Raw genomic sequence first — 26319 nt, forward strand, 5'->3', positions numbered from 1 at the left:
GCTGACTACAGTTCATTAAAATTATTTAGAGTGCATTTCTGAGCCATCAGTCTCTCCCCAATGAACTCAGCACTGCAGATTCCCACCCAGCAGTTTCCTGTCCCTCTACAGCCGTACCTCCCATTTCCCTGCAGGCCGCAGCTCCTCTCATTGACAGAGTTTGTAGATGGTAAATTGTATTAATGTGGCTACCTTGGAGAAACTACTTCTTTCATGGCAGTGAAAGATCTAATTACAAAACAGTCCTTTGCCCTTATTCTGGCACCAATTAATTACTCCTGGGCACTGATCCCCTTTTGTTTTGTAGGTTGAAGGCACAGTAGCTCCCATTGCCTCTTTGTACTTTACAAGCCACAGTATTCTGGCAAAATAAATTTGAAACTGCTCAGTATTTCACAGGGAAAATGTATATATTATTTAAAAGATTCCCAAAAATTAATTTTCATAATAAAAAAAAAAGTTTTCCTCTGACCTTTGAGAAGGAAAAGAAAAACCAACCAACCAACCAACCCATTTTCTTTGCACTTCTATCTAATGTCACTGACACAGTTTTTGTTTCCATTCAAAGTAAAGAAGAAATTCGAACAAAATTTTTAAAAGTCTTCGGTTTTCTTCATATTTTTTTTTAATACAAAATCAGCAGGATTACCTGCAAGCCCAAGGGAGTGAAAGGGCTCGGCCTCCCACTAAGGCCCTGAGCTGACGGGCACAAAGTCCCCGCTTGTCCAAAGAACAGATGTCCAGCTCAGTTGGTGTGAAGATACACAGTTAATCTGAAATTGTGCTGTAAAGATGGGAACTACTAAGTAGACTGTAGGATGGGAAAAATCATTAGATGTAGGTTAAGAGAACATTTGCTACTGGGTGAAGAGAAACAGAGGGCTTGGGATCCCATGTGGAAGCCCAGCCAGAGCAACTGTTTTGAACACGAGGGAACAAAGAAAGGTACAGAGGTCATTCGCTCCTAAAAGAGACACAGCAAAATAAACATGAAATAAACTTTCATTTATTTTTTTACAATGAGAGTGGTGAGGCGCTGGAACAGGTTGCCCAAAGAAGCTATGGATGCACCATCATTTTTAAGTGCTCAAAGTCAGGTTGGATTGGGATTTGGGCAACCTGGTCTAGTGAAAGATGTCTCTGCCATGGCAGAGGGGTTGAATTTGATGATCTTTAGAGGTCCCATCCAACCCCAACCATTCCACAATTGTCTTATAAAATTAGGTTTTCCTCCCAAGGTAAGGAAGAAAATGGTTAATGAGGGCTAGTTGATGTTTGCCATGTATCCATTCCAGCTCAAATAAAAGTGTAATGGTTCTTTAAAGAAAAGTCAGTAACATGGTAAATCATGGTATTTGAAGAGTTATGCATAGCTCTCAAACTATAATAGGAACAGCAGCTCAGATTATCTGATATTCAAAGGCTCGTGCCTTGAGAGAAGCTTGAGACAGCCAGGAAACATCAGTGTTGAGCAGAGGTAGCAGGCCGTAAAACAGTATTATCTATACAAGTCAGAAAATATTAAAGCTAGAAAAGTCTGCAGGTATCCATCTAAAAACCACAGAAAGATTGTGTGGCAAACAAGTAGATCCACTGTGACCCCTCTGGGTCTCCTTTCCTCAGTGCTAAGAAACACCCTGACTAGAGCAGTGCCCAGAGGGCTGTGTTCATGATACCAGCTCTTCCCCCAGTATCTGTAAATGCATTCTGGCCGTCACATCTTTTCACTTGTGCCCCTTTTCTTCCCCAACATCTTCTTCTTTCTGCTACTCTTCCTATGCTTTCAGCTTAACCTAATGAAATTTAACAAGGGAAAGTGTAGAGTCCTGCATCTGGGCAGGAACAACCCCAGGTTCCAGTATAGGTTGGAAAATCACGTATTAGAGAGCAGTGTAGGGGAAAGGGACCTGGGGGTCCTGGTGGACAGCAGGACGACCATGAGCCAGCACTGTGCCCTTGTGGCCAGGAAGGCCAATGGCATCCTGGGGTGTATTAGAAGGGGGTGGTTAGTAGATCGAGAGAGGTCCTCCTTCCCCTCTACTCTGCCTTGGTGAGACCACATCTGGAATATTGTGTCCAGTTCTGGGCCCCTCAGTTCAAGAAGGACAGGGAACTGCTGGAGAGAGTCCAGCGTAGGGCAACGAAGATGATTAAGGGAGTGGAGCATCTCCCTTATGAGGAAAGGCTGAGGGAGCTGGGTCTCTTTAGTTTGGAGAAGAGGAAACTGAGGGGTGACCTTATTAATGTTTATAAATATATAAAGGGTGAGTGCCACGAGGATGGAGCCAGGCTCTTCTCAGTCACAAATAATGATAGGACAAGTGGTAATGGGATCAAGCTGGAACACAAGAGGTTCCACTTAAATATGAGAAAAAACTTCTTCTCTGTGAGGGTGACAGACACTGGAACAGGCTGCCCAGGGAGGTTGTGGAGTCTCCTTCTCTGGAGACATTCAAAACCCGCCTGGACATGTTCCTGTGCAACCTCACTTAGGCGTTCCTGCTCCAGCAGGGGGATTGGACTAGATGATCTTCTGAGGTCCCTTCCAATCCCAAACATACCATGATACTGTGATACTGTGATACATCTTAGCCACCTAGATCACTCTTTTTTAGCAGCGCTGATTCAAGTCTGAAATGGGCAGAGTAAAGCAAAGCTTTTAAACAGCTCAATGCTTGTAAAAGTCAAATCTTGGAGCCACCATGTGCTATGCTCAGTCTCCTCTAGCAACAACGTTGTAAATTAAAGTCAGGAGCAGAAACAGAAGGTGCATTTTCTAACTTGGCTTTTTTTTTTTTTTTTTCTTTTCCCCTTTTGTGTGCTTGTCCTGATTTATCATTTAGGAGGCAGATTCAGGCTTTTACCACAACAGTAATAACAGCAGCTCTGGCTCATTATCTTAACTTCTTCTTCATCCAAAAAGAACAGTTATTACTATCTTTAATACCACCTAAAAGGCTGCCAAATACAACAGTTTCTCTTATTATTAAGATACAAAACAAAATCAATAACCACTCCTGAAGCTATGGAGAAAGGAAGTAAGAGATGTGGTTAAAATCTCCCTCAACTGCTTTCCCTGCTGTTTTCTTTTCTTCGTGGCTAATAAAGTATTAAATCCCTGTGTTTGGGCTTTGGTTTGGTTTTTGTTTTGGTTTGGTTTTTTTTAGATGTGGGTGTTTGTTGAAGGACATTTGGGTGTCTCTGAATAGCCAGACTTTTAACTATTCAGTGTTGTAGAGTGGGTTATATAAATAAATACTTTTGACCCTCCTGACTCATTTGTTCCAGTAAAACAGGCTTAAAGCTTTTAATTAATACAGGATGCCACTATGGTCTCTCCACCCCCCACAAATGACTCTCTAAACACTGTGCCATTGTTTCTTTATTATTTTCTTCTTTCTGGTACTCTTCCTCTTATTGCTTAGCTGCCATTCCTTGGGTTACCTCCTCATCCTTACTGAGTTAGGAGCCTCAACCATCTCTGTTTTCCCCAGGAAAGAGCTGCTCTTACTTTGATATCCTTAACTGAAATGAAAGGCAGTCCTTTAAGCTAAAACTCAGAGGCTTTACTTTTTGCTTACATAAACCTGAGAAAACACAGTTCTTCTGATGATGACAAGATGAGGCCTGAGTGCCTTTTTATAGTTCAGATCATTCATATCCTTGCCTTCAAGATTCTGGCTTACAAGTACGGTACCCCATTATTACCCCATTGCAGCTTATCTTTCCCTTCTGGCCTCAGCAGCCACTGGAGCATCTCCATTTCTTCCACAGCATCATTCCACACTGTCTTCTGTGTAGTCACTTTCCTTGGAAAGACTCCCTATGCATGCCAGGCTTCTAGGCATCTGTCCTCTCCCAATTTATTATTCCCTGCCAATATCACAGATTCTAGCTAACATAGAGCCAAAGGACTTCACCCAATATTGATACTGCAGAAAGTAGACACAAGGAAACATATTCCCATCTCAAAGAAAATATGGAGGTATAATAGTTTGCCTAACAAGGCTGAGGAATCTCTGTTTTTGGACACATCAGAAAAGGGATGGTAGGGACATTAGGCAGGAATGGCTTACCTGCAGTGGATTGTGTTCTGGGGAAATTATGTTGTGCCTGATCTGTTGAGGTCCTTCCCAGACGCGGTTTCTGATTCTGTAATAAAAGTAGCAATATCTGATTCCACCTAAGCCAGGTAAGTCTGAGGTCCATTCAAGCGGCCACTTAAAAGCTGTGGTCAAATTACACTGAAGCCAGGCTCTTGCTAATTGTTTAAAAAAAGAAGGCATGTTGCCATCACCTATGGCTCTATTGCAAGTTGCACTTTTTATACCAGCCTTTTACCAGATGCCTTCCCCTGCTTCTTAGTGCCTGCTCTGACTGCAAACACGTCAACAAAAATAGCTTATGTGAAATATTTGCCACACTACTTGGAATGGAAGATGTTCCTTCCCAGTCAGTTAGACTATTCAGGATAGTAAAGTAAAACACATATACGCCTGTAAAATATTAGTGTAATAACAATGCGGATTTGACAGGCTGTGGAGACTCACATTCAGATAGCTGTAATAAGGAATTACAAATCAACTACACTGAAGTTATACTTTTGATGACTGAACTGACATTGAAACTTCTGCAGTTCTACAAATTAAAACCAGCTTCCTGCAGTAAAAAATAATTTTTCTTGTCGTATAAAATACATTTGGTACCACTCAGAATGATCAGGAAAATTCCAAATACAGTTTGTGGAATCAAAATGAAGGGATGCTAAACAAAGGCACCAGATGGAGAGTCTCCTGTTATTAATGAGGTCACCAGTGAACCACCCATTCCCAGAAGGAAACGATCAGTATCTCACTGGAGCAGAGGTAAACTAGATATGAGGTGACAGAAATTTTTGATTCAAGATGTTGACCTCCTCTGACATATCCAATAAAATGGGAGTACATTCCAGCTGAATTCTGTTAGTTGCAACAGGTGAAGATCTTCAGTAGATGTGTTTCTGTCAGCCGACATATTCAAAACTTTGGCTGAAAATTATCAAAAGACAGGATAGGCTAAAGTCTATCAAGTCTTCCAGAAAGCAGGAAACCACTAAAAATAATGCAGTTGTTAATTACAGAAGAATCAGTGATATTTTAAATAAGCAGAAATAGAATTATTAATGAATTTTCTGTGTTGGTAAACAAACAAGAAATTACCAAGCAAAAGAAACAGGGCGATCTTTAAGTGTTTAACAAATAGAAAATAACATAATAATTAAGAAAACAAACATTATATTACTCAAAAGGATACTTTAAACAGTGTAAAGAAAAATAATAGAATTTAACAGCTACTGATAGCATCAATTAACAATATTCAAAGAAGAGCAAGTTTTTCCCCCAACTATATCTGTCTAATAAAAAACATCTCTCCCTTATTTTAAGCGTGGTTAGTATTATATTTTTTATAACTATGGTTATGACAACCTGAATATTTCCAAAAGGAGTCAACATACAGAATATAGCTTTGATACAATTAAACAGAAAGGATTTTCCACAGTATGATGACAAGAAATTACCAACAGGAACTTGAATAGCAACTCAGAATTCTTTAGGTCTTGCATCAACAGCAAAGGATGTTAAGATTTGTTTGTCATATGATGCAGCTCTAGAAATAAAGACTGTCTGGAAAAGGTGTCAGCTGGTAATTAATGACACACATGAGAAGTCATTAATAAAAACTATTCCTATGGATGACCAGCTTCTCTGGAAAAGAACACAAGACCATACCATAATAATTAGTTTGCCTTGTGTATGTTACGTCATGCTAAAAGCAAATAGGTGATTGTTAAAATATATTATAATGGCTTATAGTGTCATTAGGTTTCATTTCAGTAATGGAGCACATTTGTTGAACAGATGCTGAAAGTAAACCTTGCTAATATGAGAAGCAGAGCCTGAGCTAGCAACACTGAAGTGCCAGTCTGAGCCCACTGCTGGGTATGCTGCGCCAGCCTGATCTCCTGAGAAAACAAGGCTTACACAATCACCACCCATCAGTCTGTGTCCCTGCCACTCCACACCTGATCATATTTGAACGTGCTGGCCAATTTTTGCACTGAATTGCAAAATAATTCAGATTGGGTGAGTCCAACTGCTGAAGCATCTAAAGGTAAATTATTTTAGCGATGCTGAATCACAAAATGATTCAGATTGGATGAGACCTCAAGAGGTCATCTGGTTCAGCTGGTAAAGTGTCAATGGGTAAATGCATTTTTTACAAGTTTAAAAAAAATCTGCCATTAACATACACATATACTCATATGCTCTGTATCAGCTGACCAACTAACTAAGACACAAGTACGTGTTTTAACATAGCTTTAGATGAGTCATAACACATATAGATGTTTACCTAGATGTGTTGGCACCTTGTAGAGGGTGCAGGGTGAGTTAGGACATGGAGTTGAGGATATAGAATATAAATGTGTAAGACAATAGTTTTGAATATTTCTCTTGCTCATAGAATAAATTGTTTGCCTGAGGCATAAATGTAAGGACTGAAAACAGTAAGACTCATTAAATGGTCAAGAGAATAGCAGCACAAAATCCGACACAAGTAACCTTCTAATTTTTCATTTATGCCTACAATCTATAAAGTAATAATACGGATGTTGTTTCTGTTCCAAAGGGCTCACAATCAGAAGGTGAACTTTTGTGCAGAGTATGAGATACAATCTGAGAGCAAAAATATTTATTTCTAAAAATAAAAGCTGTTCTTTTTTACAAGCCTGATTTTCTTTCAGCCCAGCTATTCATCAGCAATCACGTGACAGTAATAAAGAATCAGAGAAACAACCACTTTCTACAAAAGCTGAACATTATTATTTCTAGCACCACACCCTCTCGCATCCCACATCCTTGAACTTTGCTGCTACCTACTTAGAGGCTTGCCAAACAGTAATGCCCAGTGACATTACAGAAAAGAAACAAAACTCATCTCCCCTTCATCACTCTCATATAAACTACTAATTCTATCTCCATATGATCTTTCTTGGACTTTGCTATTCTTCCAAATATGACCATCTGGACTTAAGGAGGGATTTTATCCATCTGCTGGGAGGGATGGAGGCCCCTCAACAAAAGATCTGGATGTCTTTTTACCAGGACTGTTTCCCTTCCTCGATGCTGGCCGTGGGATCACATGGCAATTCAGCTGAAGATGGAACCAGATGAAGATACCATCTGTTTCTCCTGTACTGAGTAACTGGATCAGACTCAAGTATGTAGCAGCTTTGGGTGTAGCTATGTCTACAAAGAGCAGCTGATGCTATCCGATATTTCTCCAGAACAGTTTAATCAGGATAAGAACTTCTTTCTCAAGTGAAGCTAAATGTCAGGCCTTCTGCTGGGGTGTGTAGAGGAGAACACCTCCAATCTCCTACATGTAGCAGTGCCATTCTGACATACTTTGATATGAACGCTCAGGATGAAGGCTTGTCTGTTCCATCAGCAGCATTATTGTGACCTTGCACTCCATAAACAGAGTTTGTGCTGTTGTGTGGAGTGCTCCCACAGTGTTCTGGAGAATTTGGTTGCAAGACTCTCTCACTAGTGTGCATTTCTTTACCCAGCAGGCTGTTCTCTGTCTTGAACTGTTTCAAATCTCGCTGCATCCCAAAATGCTGTCACACATATCTGCCAAACTATTGCTGCCATCAGTAGTTATTTCTGCTCAAAAGCTGGTAAGACTTTAAATTTTGCTCTAGCCTGCTGACTTGCAATTTACCAGGACACAGAATTTCAAAATGCTTAGGAAAATACTCCATGCTTAGTAAATATCATATAAGTCAATTTTTTTTTTTGGTTTGAAGTCTGTTAATACTAGTGTTAGTCTGCCTTGTGTTTTAGCTTCTGCACCAACTCTCCTCTATGTTAGTGTATTCTGTTGCTGTTGTGCCAACCAAAAATGAATTTTCTAAGATGTTGCTCTTCAAAGGCTTTAAGTATGTCTATACTGCAGCAAGAGCTGGGACTGAATCCTGTACAAATATATACAAGGCAACTTTAACATAAGCAGGTTGGGTATTTAGAAGAGTGTAGCTGAAATAGCAGGGAGATTACATAGAGGCTGGTGATACACTAGTTTCTGTGGTGACACTAGCAAGTGACTAAAAAGGCACTGGGCATCCTTGAGATAGTGAGTGAATAACAAAGAAAATCTGTTAAGTATTCATGGGCTTCCCTGACCTGTACGAATGAAGGGCAGAATGATAAACATCGGAATATTTTGGTGAAAAATAAATTATGACAGTGTTCTTGTGATTTTATAAGTCACAGATATTTAATTTGATAATTTATCATGCTTGGAATCTTATGCAATACAGAGAAAGCAAAGAGGATAATTGAACAATTAAAGAAATTTTCTGTCACTCTTTGAAGGTGTTGTCTTGATCGGAGATCAAAGTCCCTGTCTGGTACAACAGCTTTGAAAGCCACAAACAATGCAAACAAATCCTGATGCTTTCTTAGCTGAGAGCAGATTTTTGCCACCTTAATAGAGTAAATATATCGGATTCAAGCAAGGACCTCTTGAGTATGGGCTAGAACTGGCACACTTACTCCTTAATCACATAATTGAGTAATTTAGTTCCATTACTCAATCTATTCTTAGCCTTTTAGAGAATGTATTTGGAAATTTTACCATCCAAACTGTGACCCTGAGGATAGCATTGGCTGTGCTTACAAGAGTCTGTTATGCTCATCTCAGCCAGAGTATAATGCAGTGACATAAACTCTGCAGAATCTTGCAGGGGTCATATGGTCTAGAAATGTAATGGAAATGGGAATGACTCAACCAGTTTTCAAAGCTTTCCTCCCTCAGACCAAAGAAACAAGAGCTTACATGTTTATGGGAGATGCCAGGATCACACACTAAAAAGTAGTTGTGGTGGGTTGACCACGGACACCAGGTGCCCACCAAGCCACTCTATTACAAGGACAAGGGAGAAAAAAAATATGATTAAAGGTTCCTGGGTTGAGATAAGGATAAGAACAGCAAATACCATCACAGGCAAAACAGACTTGACTTTGGGAAATTATTTTAATTTATTGCCAATCAAATGAGAGCAGGATAATGAGAAATAAAAACAGCTGTAGAGGCACCTTTCCTCCACTCCTCCCTTCTTCCCGGGCTCAACTTCACTCCTGATTTCTCTACCTCCTCCTCCCAAGTGGCGCACGGGGACAGGGGATGGGGGTCGTGGTCAGTCCATAACACGCCTCTGCCACTCCTTTCTCCTCATGGTCTTACCCTGCTCCAGCAGGGGGTGCGTGAGCCGCAGGCAGGTATCTCTTCCACCATGGACCTCCATGGGCCACAGGGGACAGCTGGCCTGACTATGGGTTGCACCATGGGCTGCAGGAGAGTCTCCTGCCCTCCTTCTCACTGACCTTGGTGTCTGCAGAGCTGTTTCTCTCACATATTCTCACTCCTCCCTCCTGGCTGGTTGTGCGCCAGTTTTTGTCATTCCTTAAATACATTATGACAGAGGCACTACCGCTGTCACTGCTGGGCTCAGCCTTGGCTAGCAGTGGGTCCCTCTTGGAAATGGCTGGAACCAGCTCTGTTGGACATGGGGGCAGCTTCCTGCCATTTCTCACAGATGTCACCCCTGCAGCTTGCCCCACTACCAAAGCCCACATAAACCCAATACAGTGGTCAAAAGCTAAGTGGTCTTCAACCCACTTTTTTCACTCAAAACGTAATCCAGATTTCTTCAGGTCAATCTTTCTCCCTACATTCAAATTATTTTAGTATAGGCCTGGTGTGATCTTGCAGACAGACCATGATTGTCAGGCTATAGACCCTTTCATCAGTATATGAGGGACAGAGAGTTTGGAACATGTAAGGCTACTTAAAAACATCTGAACTGTATTCTGGTCATATGTTCCACTGATTAATCAGAAGGCAGACTGTAGTCACTGTCACAGGAACTATAATTTCCTTTTTTTAGATTCATGTAGGTATATTGTCTGTTATAACTCAATGCTTGTTCTGTGGTTTGTGGCTTCCCTGTCTACTTACAATGTTCTCAAATAAGTTGAATTGTGGATGTGGCTAAACATATTGCTTCCTCTTTCCTTGAATAATATCTTCCTATGCTCCACTACTGTCTTGATATTGCTGTACAGCTCAGTACACTGTATTTAGAGCCAAGTAAACTTTTTTAGATCAGTATTTTGAGGAATCTCAAAATATTATGGACTTTTTCACTCTTTTCCTTGAAGAAGATACCATGTTTGGGGAACTGTTTGATAAAATAATTTTTGTGTAATTATGATATATGAAGCATGATAAAAAGTTGTGGTTTTTTGGTGTTTGAGGGTTTGTTTTGTTTTGAGGTTTTTTTTTAACATTATAAGCATTTATTGTATTTTTGCGCTTGAGACAAAAAACAAGGACTTTAAAAAAACCTCTATTTCTCAAAGCTACAAATTGTTCTTTCTGTCATCAGGATCATTTTCACTGTCCCCATGCACTTGGGTGGAGCACTTAAGAATATGGTTTCTGTAAACAAACAAGTTGAGAAATTGTTTTGTAAACCACTAAAGAGAGCTGCAAACACCATCACTCTGAACTCACTCAGCCTGCAAGACAGGATTGCTCCAATTGCCTCTCTCATTGCGACTGTTTTTTTTATCTACCACAGAGATTTCTGATAACTTTCACGCAATTTAGTAAATTCTTATGAGAGTTTTCCCACTACAGTGACAAGTTTAAATGGGAAACTTCTTTTTTTCTATCATATCAAGTTTCAAAGAGGGATTCCTGAGTATTACCAACATAATTCTTACTCCATTAAGTTCACTCTACCTTTCACTTAAACAGAAAATCTAACGCGGCCAGTGTACTTTTTTGGTTAAAACAGAGAATATGAACTTTTATGAATTATTCCTTTCAAGGAAAGACAGATTTATGTTTAAACTACTGGGTCGTCTCAGAAGTAAGCAAGAGATTACATTACATGTTCAGTTTATCATACATTTGTAAAGCTTACCACACAGTATTAATGCCATGTTCTACAACTGCAATAATATTTGGCTGCAGAAAATTCTTCAGTTTAGAGCCAGCATAAATATGCAAAGTATACAGTTTTCCTCCATAAAATAGATGAGCTATTACATGCACTGCAGCTATACTGGTTCTGTTGTACAATGCAATTCCTTGTCCTTGGAAAGTATCCCCAATTTCTTATGTCAGAGATGTTAAGGGCAGGCACTTTCAGAATTCCAAGTGCAGATACAACTATTACTAGAAAGTATGCTTTTGGGTGGATGTTGCATTGCTACTAAGCCATCACAAAGTCAATGGTGCTTCCGTGCATCCAGATTCTTGTCTCACTTCACACAGGCATACTCTCAAAAATACTCTCAAGACTTTTGCTAGAAAGAAGACTCCCACTAACAGCAAACAGGCATTGCTATTTGGCTTGCCCACATCAAAATTTGAATCATACTGTCAACAGAAATCTATTAAAAATGCTTGTCCAGCATAGCTGTGTTAAGTACAATATTTAATAGCAATTTCAGGACACCTAAAATTACTTGTGAGCCTGTGGTTCTTTGAAGCACGGTATTGAATATCCTCCCCCTTCATCTTGACTACTGTAAGGAATTGTGCAGCTGGTTAACTGAGAATACAATAGTCTTGTCTTTGGACAGAAATCATGTTACAACAGCAGTTGTTTGGAACTGATCAAGCTTTAAATCAGGCTTTACAGATGAGACCAGGTTTTCTCAAAAAGGCTTTGTACTAAAGCTAGTTTATTCAAAGTGCTTGAAGATTCACACACAGAAGGGTATAATTTCAGTTCAGTCTGCCACAGGTTGCAGGAGTCACACACTAGATGCTGGAATGTTTGTACAAACACTTAGAGGAGTATTTCTGTTCTTGTTCACATCACCAGCATATAAAAGACAATCTAGGCAGCACTGGGTGAGATCACTTTGCAGTGGTTCAGGTTATTCAATGCACAGAGGACCCAACCTTACACACTCAGCAATTACTAATCCACCCCTCATATGTGCAAGTAAGTACATATGTGCAGTTCCATAGGGTTTCATCCCATCATCAGCCTGGTTCTGCATTTATTACGTATGGATCTGTCCAGGCAGGCTACCTTTTGTGCTGCAGTTTCCTTGTTCTCCCAACACCAACCTGAAGTGAGATCACTTCTGAGAACCAGCAGACACAGGCTCAGTGAAATGATACTGTAAGGCAGAAAAAGCACACAGTGACTCCCAGAAATTTGCAAACCTACTCTTCACTGGCTTACTAATTCAGGATCTTATTAAATATTGCTGCTTCAAGACTGCCCAGGGACAGAAATGACTCAAAGTACTTCCTGCCTCAAAAGTTCTGGTGCTTGATTGGGTTCTTACAAAAAAAATAGGACATCAATCAAATTCCTAACCTTACGTTTCAGCTCACTAGTGACAGGATGCCTGTGGCTCTCAAAAGGTTTTGGCTCTATAAAATGTAATAATCCAGCTTACTGGCTGAGTAACTGCTACTTCCAACAGCCTTGTTGGTGAGGTTAACTACGCGTTTCACGTGTATAGTTTCCACGATAGTGATGGGATCCTCATGTGCTGAAGTGTCATGTCCTGGCCAGCAGTGTGGCAGCATTTCCCTTCCCTCCAGACAGCTCAGGTTTTCTTCAGAGACACTTCCCAGTAGTTCTTCAGTTGCTAAAACCTTGTCACCTTTTAAAAGTGTAGGAATCAATCACAGGTCAGGCTGACTGGGTGCTAACTAACCCACTTCTGCTTATTGATGAAAAGTACACCCTACCACCAGCCATGTTCAGAAGGCAATTTAGGTCTTTCAGAATGTAATTTTAATTTTTTCCACATTGATTTGATAGAAACCATTGAGGTATTGCCTTTAACCATCCCTAAGAAAAATTCGCCAATATCTGAAAAGCCTGCCCTTCACACTGTTAAGACTGACAAGCTATGCATGCCCCCAATACAGAGTTCATATGAAAGCTACTCAGTGCTCCTTGATAATGTGATTTTGAAAAAATTACTATTTCCTTCCAGGTTTTTCTCTAAGGGTATGATTTTGTCAAAATGTAATAGCTGTTGAGAGCTGATGACACAGCTTTTCTGCCGCATGAAAAGAAGCCTATCAGAAAACTGATTGTAGCTGAGTGATTCAGATGTTTTCAGCCAGATCCCAAATGTTACATTTACCCATTATCTGCTTTAAATCACACCTGCTTGCCCCTCTGCTATTTGAGAACAGTCAGGTTAACACTGCTTCAAAGACCTCAGCCTCTACTGTAACGTACCTGAAATACTAAGACTCTGATCCTTTAGCTGATGAGAAATTTTGAATCCATGTTTAATTCTCTTGAGCCTGGAGATACAGACACACTGTTGAGTCTTCATTGCTTTAATATTTCTTTGATGCATTACTAAAGACAAAATTGGATTGCTGCTTACATTCATCTACTGAAAATTTGTTTTTAAATACTTAACAAAAAGAGACGCTATTTCCTTCACTAATGCATTATTCGCTTGCTTGCTTGGCCACTTCACATGGGGTATAATCAAATCTTCAAGAACATTTCACAGGTGCTTTGATCTGATGCCTAAATTTACTGTAGCAGAAAAGAATGCTGTTCTCTGAGATGTACAGCACACATCACCCTTAGCTCTAGAATGCAGATATGGTCCTTCCTCTGCACGGTGAGCCATAATTTCCCCCTTTTTTCTAACAGCTGTGACTTTGTGTATTCAAGACACAACCTTGATTCTTCTGCATGTATGAACTTGCTTTGTTAATGGCCAGGGAATGTTTGGCTTGCCAAAGGCCCTCCTCGAATACTTTAACCTCCAAGGACAGGATGCTAGTCAACACAGTAACTTTAGAAAAAAGCGGTGACTCACTCTTGCTTCTCTGGCAAACTCAACCAAGAATGTTTTATTTCCCCAGTGCTTCCTCTAAATTGGAGAAGGACAACAATATCACAGATGGGCCAAGGCATATTGTCTACTGATCTTATTTTTGATGCATGTATTTTGGGATTGTTACAGCAAGAAATACTATTTTTCATTTATGCAAGAGGAGAAATGGAATATCCCAAAGGGCACCAGGAAACTGGCGCTTGGCCTGAGAATTGCAGGTGGTTAATCATTCCTTTCAGACATGCTTATTAAGAGTTCTCTGTGCAAGCTTACGGTAACCTATGTGCTCTGCAATACACCTGGACACCTTGGAGAGCACTGCAGGCACTGCCAATTCTTAAGTAGGACTGGCCAACATGAGCATACAAAGCTGCATCTCAGGTCTGCTCAGTTATAAAAGTACACAGGTGCCCATGAAAGCTATTTCAGAGCATGCCCTTGTCTCCCGTCTCAGCACAGATGCTGCGCTCTTTGCAGCCTAACCACAAGTGCAAGCTCAAGGTGCATGGCGTGCTGCTAGGCATTCTTGATGACAAGCTTTGAAATATTCTGGTTTAATCTCTAGACAGAATTAAGTCACACAACTAAAACAAGCTGCCGAAGCACTAGATCCTTTCCTATTAACCATGCAGAAAGCTACTTTACGAGAAATGCAGGAACTGATCCTGTGTGCGTATCACTTCCCTGTGGGAGGATTTGTTGCCTGGATGGACCTCCATACTTAAGAAAGCCTGTCAGCCTTGGGGCAGCGGCCTTGGGAAGCAGCAGCAGCTGCGGGTTCGTGGGGATCCGGCAGGAGAGTTGCAGGGCAGGCGGGCCCAGCCCAGTGCGCCTCACCAGGCTGAAAGGCCGGAGCCGCGGCAGCCAAAGCCAGCGCCGCCGCAGAGACCGTGTGCCCTGGCGAGCGGCGGCGCAGGCACGGCGGAAGAGGAGGCCGACTGCACGGTGAGCAGCCCGGCCCCGCCGCGCCTCCCCCGGACCGCCCGAACCAGCCGCGCCCTCCAAAGCCTAACGGCTCCGACCGGCACGTGCCCTTCCCGGCGTGCAGCGCGCGGCGCCCGAACGGCCGCGTCGTACGTTCGAAGGCCCCGCCCCGCCCACCGCGGGAGCGCGAGGAGGGAGGGCGGGAGACCGCGAGCGTGGCCGGCGGAGATGGGGCGGGGCGGGACGTGAGGTTCCGCCTGTCTTCCTCCGCCGGAGAAACCGCGGCGACAGCCAATGGGGAAGGCTTCCCGCGGCCGGGGGGCGGGGCTCCTGGAGGCCGCGGGGCGGGGCCGGCGCTGAGTTGCCGCAGCGCCACCGCCGCTTGTAAACAGATCCTGCCCCACGTGACGCGCGCCAAGTACCTGTACGGGGGCACCGGGCATTGTCCGCCGCGGCGGCGGGATTCCTCGGCGGCCGGCTCCGAGCAGAGAAGAGGTGGTTCGTCTCCGTCCTCCCTCTAACCGCCAGCCCTCCCGCCGCTCCGGTGGGGATCCCGCGCATCCTTCCCCGTCCCCCGGCCGCTAAGATGGCTGATGGTGGGCAGTGAGGCGGCGCGCGGGGCTGCGGGTAGCCGTTGCCAGCCGGCGCGCGGCGGGGCGGGCGGGGGCGGCTGACGGGACGGTGGCGGGGAGGGTGTGTGTGGGAATCCGCGCGGCGCCATGTCCGCCTTCGCCCTGGAGGAAACGCTGGAGGCCGACTGGGTGGCCGTGAGGCCTCACGCCTTCCAGGAGCGGGAGAAGCAGAAGTTTGTCTTCATCGTGGCCTGGAACGAGATCGAGGGCAAGTTCGCCATCACCTGCCACAACCGCACGGCGCAGCGCCAGCGTAGCGGCTCCCGTGAGCTCCGCCGCAGCGGCCCTGCCGGCGCCGAGGCCAGAGCAGCGCCGAAGGCCGGCAGCCCCACGGTGCGCAGGGGCCCGGCCTGCGGCGCGGACCCCGGCCCGCCGCGGGGCTCCTCGCATCCTCGCGCCGAGGCGGGGCTGCGGGGCTCCGAGCGGGGCGCAGCGGCCGAGGCGCTGCCGAAGAGCCCCCAGCGCGCCAAGAGCAGCCCGGCCCGGAGGCCGAAGCGGGGCCCGGAGGCGGCAGGTGCCGCCGAGGAGATAGAAGTGCTGGAGCTGGGGAAGGAGGAGGCGGCCGCTGCGCTGTCGCTGCCGCCCTCGCCGCTGCAGGCAGCCGAGACGGCCGCTCCTGAGGCTGAGCCCGCGGGGGAAGAGTGCAGCTGGGCCGGCCTCTTCTCCTTCCAAGACTTGCGGGCTGTTCACCAACAGCTGTGCTCTGTGAACTCTGAGCTTGAGCCCTACTTGCCTGCCTTCCCCGAGGAGCCCTCGGGTATGTGGACGGTGCTGTTCGGAGCTCCGGGGCTATCCGAGCAGGAGATGGATGCACTCTGCTACAAACTGCAAGTTTACTTGGTCCACAGCTTGGATACCTGCGGCTGGAAGATCCTTTCGCAGGTACTCTTCACTGAGACTGACGACCCCGAAGAGTATTATGAGAGCCTGAGCGAGTTGCGACAGAAGGGGTACGAGGAGGTGCTGCAGCGGGCCCGCAGGCGAATCCAGGAGGTGAGGTTGCCACATGGCCCAGATACCTCCACCTTAGTGTTACCTTTTTCTTACTTCATGGCGTGTTCTTTGGTTGTTTTGTCTAGCTGCTTCTCTCTACCTTTGCAGAATAGGTTGAACTACGCAATGAAAGTACAGGAAAACTGTCTAGTTAAAAAAAAAAGTATTTGAAAATCTAGGCAAGAGAATGAAGCTTAACCTTTCCAAGGTCTCTAGGGTCAGGATTTAAGAAGGTGCAGATTTCCCTTAATCATCTAAGTGTGCATCAGTACTTTCTTCTGGGCGATGGAACGTAGTTGTTAGTGAACAAGGATCTGATGTATCTGGCAAGATCTCACTCCCGGATTATTGTTCTTGCATTGCTTTGCAGCAGGATGTGTTGGATGCTGATTTTTGCTGTTTAATGGGAGGTGTTTATTTTGACAGTACAATTTAGGCACTTGAGGCCAAAAAATTGTAGGTTCCCATAGGTTGCTGAATCTGGTATTTCAAATGAGAGGATGTTTTCTGTTGGAAACAGAGTAACTGCAACTTTTGTTCATCTGGTAAATTCTTAGAGTTGGGATTTTTAAAAAGCAGGCTGTCTAGTCCTAGCAAGTGTTTAATGTGTTGCCATTGCTAATGTCTGACAAGACTGGGATGTTTCTGGACTCTCATCTGTTTTTCTCATACCGTACTATTTAGACAAAAGTAGTTTAGGAAGTTCTACTAACTTCCAGCATCAGTGTATAAGAATTTTTTAACATCTTTGTGGACTGAGGTTTATGAGGATCCAGATTTTTCCAGAAAAAAAGGAGAATTTTACAGTGGTTTTTATATTTCGGTGGCCTCAATCCAGAATGTACCAGGATCTGTTTAGGTGTGACTATGTGTAGGAATCAGGTTATGGAATTTCTTATTTTTGCAAACACCGTCCAAGTTCTGTTGTATGGACATAGATCACATTTGGCTGCTTCAGCTGCCTACATATATCTTGCCAATGTAGTGTGTTCAGAGGTGTGTGGTAGTGAATGTTTGTTCCTTGCTGACTCTGTATCTGCTTGTTGTCTGCTTTGATGGCGTAGTTTTGAGTCTTTTTAGGCTGAGCTTTTGCTTAGTGACTGGAGTTACAGAGTATGAGAAAATCATTTGAGCAATGATGAAAACATAAGAGCATCCAAGTGTAATATGGTCAGGTATGAGTTTATCACCAAACTGTTGTGGTAGGATATATCATTGTGATTTTTCCTATATTTGTCTTTTTTTTTTTTTTTTTTTTTTTTCCCCGTGGCTATTTAAAGGGCTGAATTAATCCTTGTTAATTTTGAAATACAACTGATAATTAGTTTAATGGTCTTCCGCAGTACTTTTGGTCCAGAATATTGTTTTCTGCTTTTTTCTCTTTGACTGCATGAATGCTTGGGAACATGTGCTTAGATTAACTTAGCCTTCAGCTCAGTAATTTGTGTAAGGAGTTGAGCAGGACAAGAGAAGTTCCTGTTAAACATGTGAAGTTTGGGAACTGTGTACCTAACTCAAAGCGTGTGGTGTTTTTGAGGAAACACTAATTTGGAATTACTGTGCAAGAATTACAACTTCTGTTTTGTTAGCACCAATACTGTTGGCAAAAAATATATTGGTTATCGATAAGCAATGCAGGCTTTATCCATCAAGATCTCTAAATTACAACATCATATTCTCTGTTAATATTCAGAACTTGGTGCAGACAAAATGGCAGAGCCTGTTTGTGTATTTGACTACAGTACAGCCTTAGTTTCCCATAGTTACCAAACCACTGATATACCTACAGTCAGTACAGCTGTACTTCTGTCATTGTCAGTTGTGTAAATTGAGCCATCTTTAATTAAAGGTAGTTCATGTTTAAGAAACCAATAGAATGACCTGTTCTTTCCCTTTTGGCTCTCAGGTTTCTCTTTTCCTTACCTGTTAGTGGTTTACTTCATCCACAGGAAATGCCTTTCTTTTAAGCAAATACTGGTATTGTAATTGCAATTCTTAGCAAATGGAGCAATGGATGGTGGGTACTGTTTGGTATTTCTGAGTTAAAGTTTTTTCATACTTTCGAGAGAACCTACTGAATTAGTGTTTCATCTCTCACTTTAGTTTACTTTTCCATCAGTGCTTGGAAGTCTGGCTGTTGGCTAATTCTGCCTGTTAGCATATTGCAGGAATGTTGTATTCTTGCGATTTTAAACAACTCTACTTCTTACAAGAAGTTTTTGAGGCAAATGAAAGGGTTGAGCAGTTTTGGAAACTGAAATGGTATCAAGGAGCATAATGAATGTGGAAGATCTTCATTAATGCAAAATTGTGCAAAAAACAAGTTTTAAACTCCAAGAGTTTGGCTTAACATATAAAAATATGCTTCTGCAGTTTATAGTTATTTAATATATCTCATTTTTCTAGGACACATTCTTCTGTGCAGTTAGATATTGCTTGCAGTTTCTGTTGATTATATTCTTTGAGGTGGAGAAGTGAAATAAGCAACAAAACCTCTTGTTCCTTGTTTCAGAATCCCCTACTTGGCCATCTGTTGCTTTCCATAAGTTATACACAAGCAAGTTTATTTTCACAGCAGTTAATAATTGTTGCTCTTTGTAATAGGCATTTTTATCTCTGTCTCAATAATAAACCTTTAATAAGCCAGAAGAATGTTGCAAGTAGAAACAGATCCAAGATGAGGAAGAAAAATAGTTGTAGATGAATAGCATGACCTGGAATTAATTTCTTCTGCATGATTTGCAGTTTTGAAATAGCACATATTTGATTTTTTTAAAATAAAACTATTAATTCTGGAATAGCTTAGGAATTTGTGTTAATTTGTGGTGAACTAAAACCTTGTATCTAAAGGAGTAAATACTGTTCTACCTTATTTTTAAAAACAAATAAACGCTTGTCCAGATCCCTTGTTCATTAAGTTTTTGCCTGTTTAAAAAATTCCTTGGATGCTCAGCTAAAAGTCTGAGCTGTGAGATGGAGACATGATACAGACTCAGTTAATGACCAGATAAAAAGATGCTGCTATTACAGCAGAGAGGATGACATCGAATCCTTATTTGGTATTCCAGCTTCTTGGCCAGTATTTCCAAAACCTTAAACTTTGCATCCAGAAGGCGGAAGCAGGACTCCTCTGTACTCTTGTTCCTGCCAGTTTCCTGTCCATGTTCCTCCCCATATAACATGGGAGGAGTTTTTCTAGGCTAATCATAACATGCTTGTAAATTTTTGTGAGTAAAGTAATATTGAAGATTATGTCATACTTCTGTCAATGCCCTGTTGGCAAAAGGTTAAATGTACTCATAGTTCTGCTGAATAAAATGTGGTGTTAGTATAAACTATGATTAAAGGGTTTGGTGGCTTAGTCACGCCAACAAACATGTTCCATTGCATGCTTATTCTTTGCTCTCGCATAGCAAGTTGTGAGTTTGGGAAGCCTATCTTTACATTACATGCCTACTTCAGCATCTTTGGATTAATGGTACCTGTGAATCTCTCTGTTCCTTATAGCACTTAATTACCATGGCAGTCTGAAACTTGACAGATGACGGCCTGCAAAATCTTGAATGCCATTTATAAAGCTAGTCAGACATTTGCTTTCATTTTATCTGTACAATCTATGAATTCTAGTATCTGCAGGTAGACCTTCAAAGACCATTCTGCATCTCTGTTCTATGTGTGTTTTTAAATACTTTAATAGAAAAGTTTAGAAACACTTTTTAGTGATTATTAAATTCTGAAGAAATACCGAGAGCATATTGTTTTCTGTGGCTAAGCCATACTGCGTTGGAAATGAGGACCTACTGATATTTTAAACCTCCTTGCTCTGTATAGTGGAATATTTTACGATGCATCACAGTAGCCCTGGGAACTTCTTTGTTGGTTGGCTCAGTTTTCTTTTGATTCAAAGGGTTAGAAAGGTTAAGAAAAATCAGCAGAAAAAAAAATTTAACTAGTTTGTTACAGTAACAAGTTGTATGAGAAGAAAAATGTAGGTTTCCTTACAGAAATTTGTATTGTCATTTTCTTCTTAAATCAGTATGTATACAGTCTTTTCAAATGACTTGCACAGCTTTAAAGGGGAAGTGTTTTGTTTTTTTTTCAATGAATTAAATATGATAGTCAAATCACAAAAATTGTTGAGTGATACAGTTATAAATTGTGGGCAAGGGTACTGTCACGTATTTCTGTTTACATCAGAAAAGGTTATTCTTTTGTTTTATTGCACCTGTCTTAATATTTTAGAGAAAAATTAATATTCAGGATCATCTCAGTAACTCAGATAATTTTATTTCCTTGCATTTGGCTATGTGCATTCATTTCTAAGGTAAATGTGTATATAGTAGGTGGTGGGGCGCTGTATCAAAAGTGCAAGTTTTCCAGAGGTAAGGTGACCTCTCTATTCAATGATGTACTGCTAGCCACAGTGATTTTAAGAGAGATTTCAACGTCGAACTCGTAGATAATATTAAACACTATGAAGAAGTATTCAGTGTTTCAGTAATACAAAAAATAAATGTTAGCAGTAGTGTTTCCCTCAAAACCAATGTAATATATTTCTACGCAAGCAGCGAAGAAAACTGGATCCTGTATGTTAACTGGAAAAGCTAGATTTAGAAGATATATATGGTGTCTCGGTGGAGAAGAGAACACCAGTTCAGTTTGGGAACAGAAAATATTAAAATGAGAGATGCTGTGGATTTTTTAAAATTTTCATATTGACATGAAGTAGAGCAGAGTTAAGACTAATGCTGAACATTTGGGAAATCCAACCTACTTTTGTTTGAAAGCTTCTTTTTATGTACTCATTATTTGTCATGTTAACATTTCTTTCCTGTAAAACTGTTTTGATTCACTTCTAAATGCTTTGTAAATAGGCTATTTAAGTGCTGTACCAATCCTGTATGTTAGTACTGACCAAAATATAAATGTCAGCAGCTGTAGGGCATGCTAAGTAGACTCCAAGTTCTTAGGAGACACATGATAATAGTACTCTGGCTAGTTCTTGTGTTGCTGTCCAACCAAAGATATTTTCTTCCTTGTCAGCAGTCATCTTTGTATTTACCAAATTTGCAGCTGGAGTCATTAGCAGTTATTTCTGATTGTTACAAACTAATCCTATGCTAATAAATACTTTAAAGTCCCAGCATTTTAAGCAGTGGATGTTCACACCTGACTCTTTCTGCAAGCATCAAGCCCAATAGCAAGGATCCTGTGGTACATTCTCAGATAAGCAGAATTAAAAGTGTAGTGGTTCACCATTTCCCCTCTTCTGCAAATAATAAAAATTTAAGTCACACAGGTATTTTATTTACAGTGTTTCAGTGAGTTTCTGAAATATGTTCTATAAATATAAAGCCATGTTACAAGTTAAACACTTCATGATGATATCTGATACTACTGAAAGTTGTGGAAGTAGGGTAGAGAGGGCTATATCACTTGGGATTCTTGGACTGTCGCAGTAGCAAGGATAATTAAATACACAACTGCTTGCTCATATGGTGGACTCAAATTTGTTGAAAGCCTAAGATGTGATTACACAGCATTTTAAAATATGTGCCTTAAAACAGCTTCTCGGAATCCTGTACTTAAAGGACATTTGACCGTATTACCATAGAATTTGCTTCTCTCTTTAGTCTGAGTATTAAAACCTTTTAAGTCATAAGCAATATAGCAATTTACTTTTAAATTGAAAATCTTGTGTTTTATCCTTCATCCATTTGATATCTTTTTGAGTAAATGTTTGTTTTTTTCTGACTGCCTTTCCCTTTTACTTCTGTTTTTACAGGTAGCAGCAAATTGTTTCAGAGATTTATAGACTTGTGATCATAGGTTAATTAGATTTTTTTATTGTTGTTGTCGATCTTTTTGTGTTGTCTCTTTTCTAGGATACCTCTTTGGGATTTAAAGCTTTTTTTTGTTTTGTTTTGTTTTGTTTTTTTTTTTGTTTTTTTTACAGTGCACTTATGGCATATATATGTAGATAGACTTCATGAATTGTTTTATTAATGCCTTCTTAAGTTTGAAAGAGCTAGCTGAAGATGATGGAACACAACTGTTGTGTCTAAGAACAGCAGAATGTTTAAATAATGTATGTTTCTTCAAAACATGTACAAATGATATGTACACAAAGGAAAAGACATCTGCTTGAAAAATTAGGTCTTCATTGGCAGAACTTAAGTCTTACATGAAAAATAAGAATACATTCTGTTGAATATAGCAATACTGTTTACTATGACCCCTAAGTCAGTAAGCTTAGACTTAGTTTTTAGGAACTGAAGGCAGCAGCTTACCAGTCTCATGGTTAGTTTCTTTATCCAAGCACCTGTGAGGTGAAAAAATGTATCCTCTGTTTAACTCTCTGAACTGGGATTGGAGAACCATTTCAGCCATTTCAACCATTTCAGTTGGGAGAATATTCTGCTGATGAGATTATTTCATTTGATATTCCCCTTCAGAATTTGAATTGTTTTGTTTTCCTAGATGTAGAGGTACACTTTCTTCTATTTTTTGTTTTAAGTTATTCTAGTTGATATGCAGTTGCAGCATTTTCATATGCCAGAACATTTTGAAGAGGTGTGTACCACCTATGTAATAACCACTCTGTAATCCATTATGCTTCTCAGGATTCACAGCTCACCTAATGTCATAGCTTTTAGAGGTGGTGTTGGGTTGTCTTGGTTGTCTTTTCTTCATATTTACCTTTGTCTTCTTGCATATTTTTTCTCAATTTTTCCAGCATTATTTTCTTTCCCTTCAAATGAATGTCCTGCCTTCAAGTTGATGCCTTTTAAAAGTGCTTTCTTAATCAGGTCACTTTTTTCCCCCTCTGTTTCTGGTTGAGATACTTTTACACAGGCAGGTTTAGAATTTGAAAGCAGACTCTTTCTAATCATTAATTATTTTTTTACATTTCTTGCAATAATATGAGAAAACACTAATTACAGATGATCAGTGAGGCTTATGTTCTTATATATGTAAATATTGCTACCACAGAACTGAAGAAGGCACTGAGAAGCAGAGTTTTTTCAGAAATGGCTGCACCTACTGTTTTTCCTGGTTGAGGAGATGCTTTCAGGGATCTGTTTTTTAATATTAGTAGAAACATTTGTTGTCGATAGATGATCTAGGGTTTTGCTTGTGACAAAGCAGTATTTAGATCACTTAAAGAAAAGTGTGATTTAACGGAGTTCAGTGGCAAGGCTCATTCCATTACTTACTGCATGGAGGAAATCTGCCAAGCAGAATCAGGCTGCTGCTCAGCTGCAGCTCAGACCTTCACCTCCTTTGGATTCTGCAACTACTGCTGGTTTGGCTGGGGGGGCAGTCGAGTGCACTCACCACAACACACCATTGCAGTCCACCAGGAAACTCCTGTTATTGGCAAGAACTTCAGTCAAAGTGGGGACTCGGTCCAACTAAAGGTGCATCTGCGAAACCTTTTTGTCTTTTCAAGAGATGAAAACTTAGCCACAAGGAATGTAGTAGGGAAGGAACGAAGATAGGATAGCAGCATAGGAGAAGAGGGAAGAGAATGATGATACTCTTAAGATACATATTGACTAACTCAGTGATGTTATGTATGCGTATCTGAGCTGTTGCTCAGATTGCTATCTGCTAAATGGGGGTTGGCAATGGAATAAGGTGGGATTGTGGCATGTTGAGCCTGTTGCTTCAGCAATTGAGAGTATCTTCTAAATAGGGTCAATTCTCTACCTCCTTATTTTCTTCAGAGTAGGATCAGCTATTAACTCTTTGGTGATACTATAGTTCTACCCTGAGTCTATAATGCCAGAATGTATATTTTTTAGTACTACACAAAAGCAAGAGAAGCAATTGAACGTGACTTGAACTCCATCGAGAAATCTCCATGTAAAACGTGTTTTGTGATTTTGGGTAACTGGAGTAATCTGGATTTGCTAGTAATGTAACAGTTACATTATTTCTTCTCTTTTTTCTTTTTTCCTTTTTTTTTTTTTCTCCCTCCCAGAAAACAAACAAAACCCTAGTTAAAGTAAAATAACTTTATTTTTAAAATATGCCAAAAGTTACTTTTCATTTACTGCGTACTGAAAGCTTGTAAATAAGATATTCTGCTGTTGTAAACATTTTCCTGTGTTAAAAATAGAGGTCCAGAAGTCTTGTTCTGCTACTGGTGTTCAGCATGATAGTGCTCTGGGGAAACAGCCTATGGGGCTACTCCCTACACTGCTCTCTGGTCATTCCCCAACTTATACAGGAACCTGGAGTTGTTCCTACCCAGATGCAAGACTCTGCACTTGCCCTTGTTACATTTCATTAAATTTTTCTCTGCCCAACTCTCCAGCCTGTCCAGGTCTCACTGGATGGCAGCACAGCCTTCTGGCTTCTTTCCTTCAGCCAGTTCACAGTTCACCTCACTACCCGATCATCCAGACCACACTTCCTCAGTTTAGCTGTGAGGATGCTGTAAGAGACTGTGTCAGATGCTTTACTGAAATAAAGGTAAACCACATCTGCTGCTTTGCCAAATTTTTTACAAAATATATGGTTTGTTGGTTTTTTTTTGTCACTATGTATGTGGCAGACAAACATCCATTCAGAAAAAAATGTAAATGCTTAGGGGACTTTGCCAACAAGTTGCTCCTGGAAAGTGTTATAAAACACTTCCAGTCATTCAGCAACCTTTTATTTTTTCCTGAGAGTAAATTGAGTACCTCTGATTTCATAAATGATAATGGAAATTTTTGTTTATTTTATGCTAGTGTTATAATACTTTCCAAAATGCATTTGTAGACAAATGTTTATATTACCTTCTTTTGGAAAAAATGCTATAATATTGGTGTGAGGAAGCTGAATGGCTTTGAAAAAATGTTTAAGTAATCAATTAGCATTTGTTTGTGATGATTTGTGGACAACTTATGTGGGTCATCTCAAATTAGTAGTAATAGAACTTTTCACATGACAGCATTGCATCATGACATATTTTGATCTACTTTAGGGAGAATTTTAAAGATTTTTCAATAACTTAGAATCGTAGGTTATTAATGTAGAAAGAATCACTCCGTGTTTTCTGGTTGAACCCCATGCTTAAAATAGAACTGACTTTGATTAGGGTTTTTTTTTGAACAAATAAGCAAATGAACTTTAAATAACACTGTGTGCTTTATATCTGTTTTAAGGAAATTTTAAAAAAGAAAAATAAACAAATGTATTAATTCAGTTGTGAAATTACTGAGGCAAAAATCTGTAGATCAGTTTTAGAAGTTTCTGAAAATTTATAGTTTTTCTACAAATAATACCTTGGCCTCAGAGCCCAAATTCTTCAGTCTTCAGTAATGTGGTATTTCTTTATAGTCATTAGATGTCAGAATTTTAAATTGTACCATTCTATCGCTTTAGAGTGGTATAATTCAGCAAAAAATCCATATGTGGGAGGAGTTTAAAAAAAACCCACACTACTTGGAGTATTGGAGCTGTTCTAGAAGATCTGAGTTAATAGGTAAAATGGTTTGTATTATTTCAACTTTGTTTTATCATGCTGCTTTATCACACATGGATTTTTTTTCTCCATAACATTTAAACTGTGTATCCTTTCCCCTTCATTTCTCCATGACAACAAGAATACAACCGACCCAAATGGGTAACACCACAGAATGCAAGTCTGTGTTCACTTGATACTGATATTTGTCTGCTTTTGTCTTAAATATTGTGTTGTTATGAAAGTAGTTCAGTAGCTTATTATTGACATGGTGTTTGCTATTAGAATAAGAGGAAGACTTGTGTGAATGATACAGGATTTCAGTAATTTCTTGATATCTTACTTAGCCTTTTGTTCATAA

At 40.7% G+C, this 26319-nt stretch overlaps 2 protein-coding genes across 4 annotated transcripts in view; one reads left to right on the forward strand and one right to left on the reverse strand.

Annotated features, from left to right (window-relative positions):
- LOC135577447 (uncharacterized) overlaps positions 1 to 15319 on the reverse strand; it is a 32717-nt gene extending 17398 nt beyond the window's left edge. The window contains exons 1-4 of one of the 3 annotated variants that reach the window (XR_010469242.1): positions 14790 to 15319; positions 13334 to 13401; positions 12196 to 12743; positions 4077 to 4152 (exon numbers count right to left, since the gene is read on the reverse strand). Coding sequence is in view for 1 of the 3 variants with exons in the window: in XM_065047398.1 (XP_064903470.1) it covers positions 12508 to 12743; positions 13334 to 13401; positions 14790 to 15319 (834 nt within the window). In the remaining 2 variants the exon portion in view is untranslated. Of the gene's footprint in view, positions 1 to 4076; positions 4153 to 9059; positions 12744 to 13333; positions 13402 to 14789 lie in introns of those variants that run through there. The other 2 variants (XR_010469241.1, XM_065047398.1) reach the window with 2 other exon arrangements.
- JMY (junction mediating and regulatory protein, p53 cofactor) overlaps positions 15289 to 26319 on the forward strand; it is a 70625-nt gene continuing 59594 nt past the window's right edge. The window contains exon 1 of the mRNA XM_005505976.3: positions 15289 to 16501. Coding sequence (XP_005506033.2) covers positions 15596 to 16501 — 906 coding nt within the window. The 5' untranslated portion in view covers positions 15289 to 15595. The remainder of the gene's footprint in view (positions 16502 to 26319) is intronic.

The sequence above is a fragment of the Columba livia genome, chromosome Z (assembly GCF_036013475.1).
Source record: "Columba livia isolate bColLiv1 breed racing homer chromosome Z, bColLiv1.pat.W.v2, whole genome shotgun sequence".
Classification (NCBI taxonomy): Eukaryota; Metazoa; Chordata; class Aves; order Columbiformes; family Columbidae; genus Columba; species Columba livia.